The following is a 6261-nucleotide window of genomic DNA, read 5'->3' as shown; positions in this document are numbered from 1 at the left end:
ACAGCACGCAACTGTACTCCGTCCTGCAGGTCCATGATTCAGACCATAGACATGTACAGGGTGTTTCACTACCGGTGGTCGATACTCTAGAGGATGATTCTGCAGGTCGAAGTAAGACGAAAGTATAGAATATAATTGAAGGCCTGCAGCAAGAGGGGTACAACTCCACTCGTGACAGTTTTTAAGTTATGGCGTGTGATATTCGTAAAAAAAAATCTACATCGTTTGGGGCAAGTTTGATGCAAATCCGATAACAAATGAGTGATTTATTGCAAATTTTGAACTTGCACCCAATTACTGTTTTGCACAATACGAACGCGCAACTATGTCCCACCTTATAAACAGCCTTTATAGAAGGCTTTCAAATGTGTGTTGACTGCGGATGAGGATATTTCCACAGATAATGATGACGAGCAGGCGCAAGAATAATATTATGTCTACAAACAGTTTTTTCTAGTTTACTCGAAACTGGTCAAGATGGAGCTGCACCCCTCTTGCTGCTAGTGATCCTCTAGGTAGTGATCGGAAAATGTGTTCCGCGTTTTCTATTGGTCGACGCAGTTGGGGCCTAAACCGGAAGTAGAGAGAGCAAGAAACTGTAAAAAAGACAGAGACAGAAATACTGACAGAAAGAGAGAGAAATACTGATAGAAAGAGATAGATAAACGTTTAGGTTATGTTATTTCCGGTTTAACTCCAAAATAGATGCGGTTATACCGATCACTCCCTAGAGGATCACTGCTTGCTGCAAGGTCTTCAATTTTTTATTTGAACTATGGTTAATTATTTACTTTAGGATTTCATCCACCGATTTTGATGAAATTTAGATATGTTGTTGGGGGCATGATTGTGAATACCTCTTTTCTATGCATGTTACCGCCGCTCGGCTTTAGTATTCGAGATGTTCATAAAAATATTTTGGTATTTATTCCGAATCAGGTACACCTGCGTTGATCGTTTCCGAGATATCGGTATAGGTAAGGAGCTACATTCTGGGGGACGGGGCCCCACGGCGGTAGGGGGGGGGGGGCAGCTACGTGTGTGCAATAAATAAAAATTGTAAAAAAGTTAATTCTTAATAATTTTATATTTGCAGTCCACACTAATTACATACACGTATAAGCGGAACATCCTACGGACAGCTGAACGCATTCCCCATACTTCCGCGTGTCCCTCAGGCGCCAATGCTGTACTTCGCTGCACGCGCATTTAGCTGAAATTCAAAGTCAACTTTCTCGAAAGAAAACGCGATATTAAAAAATCGTATTCTATATTTTCGTCTTACTTTGGCTTCTAAAATCATCCCCTAGAATATTGACCGCTTGTAGTGAAACACCCTGTATAGACGGAGCATTAGCTGCCACTTCTGACGAGGGGGACCGTGGGATTGGAGGGGGAAAGGCACCGGTTCACTAGTGGCACGTCGGTTAACTTCGGATGCATTCGGCTCGTGTCGGCTCGACGAGTAATGGCTGTATTCAGAACATAACCACTGTTGCTGGTTTCTGAATAGTGGAACTTGATATCTACAAGTACGATTTCATTTTAAAAAAAAAGCTTTCTACTATGTACTAATTTTGTTAAATATATATAACCTACAACATATACGGAATTTTTAATGTATATCCTTTTTGACTATCTCTCATAAGATATAACGAGATTGTATACCCGAATAGTACCGAAGAGGAACGGAGTTACCCGATTTACCCGCACCCGCCCCCCTTCCGCGAATTTTACTCCTCCCGAACTAATGCTCCGTTTATATACAGGGTGTTCATAAATATGTAAAACATTTTTTCCGAATCGCTTCTACTCACCAAAATAATAAAAAAATGTTGGTATACGCATATGTCTTATAATCCTTAATTTTGCAGTTATAAGCATTTTTATATTCCGTAAAACACAGATCCGAAACGCCTATTAAAGCTTTAATGGGGCAATCACCGAGGCCCAGTTATATCTCCGCAAATCGATATATTGACTATTATTTCGCCTTTATTTTTCATTACTTTGTTTTTTCACTTCGTTTGGTACTTTTGAAGGTTTTGAAGTCGCTCTGTAAGCCTTCCTCTTTAAATTACCTGCATAGGAAGCTGAATATCTCCGTCTCATTGTCGCCTCTTGTTATTCACTACTCTTTGGCTGGGAGCCGAGCTGGAGCAACGCGCGGAGCTGCTTAGGTCGTTAACCATAAAACGAGTGGGGGGATCTGCAGTGGTGTCTGCACTCACACATTACCCCACCACAGCACCACGGCTCCCGAGCACTCCCGAGAGTCCCGAGTCGTTGCTTTCTGGCTTCCAACGAGCTACACATCGGCTCCGAAACTCTGAACTGCCAGAAAGTAGCTCAAAGCGACTCTTGGAGTAACGAGTTGTGCAGGCCTGTTGAATAACCGGAAACGAATCTCGCTTATTCTACAACATTTATTATTTGTCGCCTACGAAGTTTTCCTTAAAACTCTGTCAAAGCAGAGAGTTAAGTAATCGCCAACGAGCTCCCCGTTTAGCGATTTTTTTTCCATCTATTGCGTGTTACGTTGCGCGGGAATTTTAAGTGCGAAACGAGTGAGTGGCACGTACATTGCATAAGTAACACACAAGGAGCTATGGCTGAAGCTTCGAGAAGTTCGAAACGGAAAGCCTCAAGTGTCATACTTCCCTTCAAGCCCTCGTGGGAAGAAGCGTACCTGTTTACGAAGTACGAAGGTAAGCTCAAATGCCTATCGTGTTCTAAAACCTTCACGTGTGCAAGAAGCTTCAATTTGAAGCGTCATTATGACGCTAACCACGCGCAAGATTATGAAAACCTGACGCGAGAAGAACGCCTTCAAACAATCCAGGTGTTAAAAGATAAACTATCGCAAGCGGAAGACGACGATCTATCGGAGGATGTAAGTTATTTTACATTCCACGAACCATTTCATGTCGGATCGATCACTTTGGCCCAAAATCACTGATTTCGATCAAACTGAAATATAATGTGGCCCACGTGAAATCAGGGGGGGTTTAAGTCACCATTTTCATGGAGAACTTAAAAAAATTATTTGTATTCGTATTTTTTGTTTTCCTGTTAAACATTAATTAATACTATTTGCAGGTCGATCTAATTGTGGGGAAAAAAGTGATCAGCTTCACATGGAATAACCCCTGTTCCATCTTGTTATAAGAATATCTTATGATTTATCAATTCTTGTTTTAAAATGAGAACCACTGCAGCAAGTTATTGTTTCCATTACAGGAGAATGCTTGTTTCAATAACGAGTCCGCAGTTCGATGCAGTTACAAAATCGCATTGGAGATTGCAAAATCTTCGCGCCCCTTTACAGACGGGGAATTCATAAAGAATTGGTTGCTGATTACAGCTGAACTTTGCTTGGACGAAATCAACAAATTCGAGTCGATAAGCCTGTCTCGAATGACAATAATGCGCCGCATACAGGAGATGGCCAACGATATAACGCGGCAGTTAACTGATTTGGGACAGGAATTCACCGGATTTAGTCTGGCCATGGACGAAGCCATAGATATATCGGGAACCTCTCATTTGGCGATATTTATTCGGGGCGTCAATGAAAATTTAGAAATAATAGAGGGGCTGCTAGACTTTTGTTCGTTGAAGGAAACAACGACCGGGGATGATATTACGGCGTATGTAGAGGAGGCTGTCGATAATATTAGTTTAGACTGGGCCAAACTTGTGTCTATTACAACCAGCGGTTCTCCTGCCATGATGGAGAAATATGTAGGCTTCGTTGACAGCCTCCGAAAGAAATTGAAGAGTCTAGCAGTCCCTCGGGACATTAGCGTCGTGCATAGTATGTTGCACCAACAGAACTTGTGTGCGAAGAGTATCGAATTACAGCATGTAATGTCGGTAGTAATTCGCGTTACGAATTACATTCGCACGAACGGCGCGAATCATAGAGAGTTTAAAACGTTTTTGAGCGACGTACAAGCCGAGTACGGCGATCTACCATTGCGCAGCGAATTACAGTGGTTCAGCCGAGGGAAGATTCTAGATCGATTTTTCCATCTCCGGGATGAAATTATCCTTTTCATGGGCATGGTAGATCAGCTTGTACCGGAACTACAAGATAACGAATGGCTGTGCGATTTGGGATTTCTCTCGGACATGACGGATCATTTAGATGCGTTGAACACGCAACTGCGAGGAAAAGAGAAATCGATCGTAGACTTCCACAATTCAGTTTGCGCGTTTAAAGAGAAAATTCAATTGTGGACGAGACAGATCGAAAGGAAAAACGTGTGCCATTTTCCAAAATTGAAATCGGTTATCACGCAGGATACGAACTTGAATCGTTACGAGAGCATATTGCGCAATTTAGACGACGAATTTTCCAGCCGGTTTCAAGATTTACAGTCGCTTGAGAATGATTTTAATATCGTTGCAACGCCGTTTTCGGTAAACGTAGACGAGGCTGCGCCACAGTTTCAGTTGGAGTTAATAGATTTGAGATATGATTTGCTGATGAAGGATAAATTTCAGAGGAAAAGCAGCGTTAGTAATTTTTATAAAAATTTCCCTCAGAATAGATATCCACGATTGCACGAATGCGCGTCGAGGATAATCGTTATGGTCGGTTCAACATATCTGTGTGAAAAACTGTTTTCTGTTATGAAGAAAGCAAAATCGTCATTCCGCACAGCCATGACGGACTACAATTTAAAATGTTCATTAATTTTAAGCACGCATCAAAGTTTGGTCCCTAACATAACACGTTTGCTTGAAAAGAAACGGCTACAAGTACGAAGAACATCGGTAGCCAAACAATAGCAATAGACTGACAATATATGTATTGTAATTCGATACAGATTGCACATATTGTATATATAGGTAAGCAAGTGAACCACTTTGATACCTTCATATATGCTGACTTTAGTAAAAAAGAATTTACGTGAATATTATATCGAAGAGGACCACGTAATGTGCTACTCAATCATTATTTATAATTTATGGAGATATTGATGTGGTTCCATTTATGTACACCTCCGTGTAGTCTTCAGGAATTCTGGGTGTATAGTTATGTATATATGTCTATTATTATATACATTTGTAATGGTATTACGTGCAATGGTGTACATTAGCTGCATCTATATATGTATATAAACTATCTTTGCGTAATTACGGATCTCAATTTTGCAAAATGGCAAACATTTTTCGTTTCAAATTGTCTCGTCTATAATCTAATTTTCGCTTCAAAGGCGCAAATAGGATTGTGGAAATCTATAATCGTTCTGTCCAGCCAATTATTATTATTATCACAAAAATGTAACAATCCATATAGATCTTTTCCGCAACTAACTCTTTCGCTGTGTTTTTAAATTTTCAGACGATTCTTGAAAAGTGGGTTTTTTACATCAATAAAAAAATTTTAATTTTCAACTTTTTTTTTGCATTTTACATGTTTATCACAGTACAGGAGAATACATTTTTTTAATGCATGGACTGTAGTCGAAATCCGCATCGAACGGGAATGTAACAGCGGTCGACTACAGTCGAAAAACACAGTGAAAGGGCTAAGCCACCGTATTGTGGTATGTAATGGTAGCTTACGATACTCAAGTTGTATACTTTTATTATTAACCTATATTTCTACTAATTCCATGTGTACGTATTTGTTATAGTCTTGTAGTTTACATATATCGGTGCAATGACGTACACTAAATAGTAGCCTATATGTGTAATCATATGAACTACTTAGCTACATGTATATATGTAAATATTTATCAGTCGTGTAATTTTCTAACTTTTCTTAATAAGTACATATCGTTGAATAAAATTTTATAGTGTTTGTATTCAAGTTATTTATTCCTATAATTTTAACTTTTTAAATGCCGACAAAAGTTGACAATACATTTATATAGCTGCGGGAGGAGGGTGATAAGATTCGCGATATGGGTAAATCGGGTAACTCCGTTCCTCTTCGATGCTAGGTATTCGGATGTACAATCGCATGTCTATGATAGATAAATAGTCGAAAAGGGTGTACATTCCGTATATCATGTAGTTTATATATATTTAATAACATCAGTAAATAGTATGAAGCTTTGTTTTTAATAAAATCGTACTTGTTGATATCATGTTTGACTATGTATTCACAAAACAGCAACAGTGGTTTATTAATGACGAGCCGACGCGAGCCGAATGCATCCGAAGCTAACCGGCTTGTTCGCAGACAGAAAATCTGGAGTTCAAAATTCAAATCCAGGTGCGAAGAATTTACTTTTTTTTAATAAC

The 6261-nt window shown here is 39.5% G+C and overlaps 1 protein-coding gene across 1 annotated transcript; it reads left to right on the top strand.

The window, feature by feature from the left end:
* Positions 1-2267: 2267 nt before the first annotated feature.
* On the top strand, positions 2268-5815 carry LOC143377187 (general transcription factor II-I repeat domain-containing protein 2-like). The gene is made up of 2 exons (XM_076828223.1): positions 2268-2893; positions 3241-5815. The coding sequence occupies exons 1-2, from the start codon at positions 2609-2611 to the stop codon at positions 4795-4797; spliced, it is 1842 nt and encodes a 613-aa protein (XP_076684338.1). The 5' UTR covers positions 2268-2608; the 3' UTR covers positions 4798-5815.
* The last annotated feature ends 446 nt before the right edge of the window (positions 5816-6261 follow it).

The sequence above is a fragment of the Andrena cerasifolii genome, chromosome 15 (assembly GCF_050908995.1).
Source record: "Andrena cerasifolii isolate SP2316 chromosome 15, iyAndCera1_principal, whole genome shotgun sequence".
Lineage (NCBI taxonomy): Eukaryota > Metazoa > Arthropoda > Insecta > Hymenoptera > Andrenidae > Andrena > Andrena cerasifolii.
This window is presented reverse-complemented; position numbering and strand designations above follow the sequence as displayed.

Coding starts and splice junctions, on each gene's coding strand:
- LOC143377187 (XM_076828223.1), top strand. CDS start 2,609: ATGGCTGAAGCTTCGAGAAGTTCGAAACGGAAAGCCTCAAGTGTCATA. Junction 2,894..3,240: donor ACGACGATCTATCGGAGGAT/GTAAGTTATTTT, acceptor TTTCCATTACAG/GAGAATGCTTGTTTCAATAA.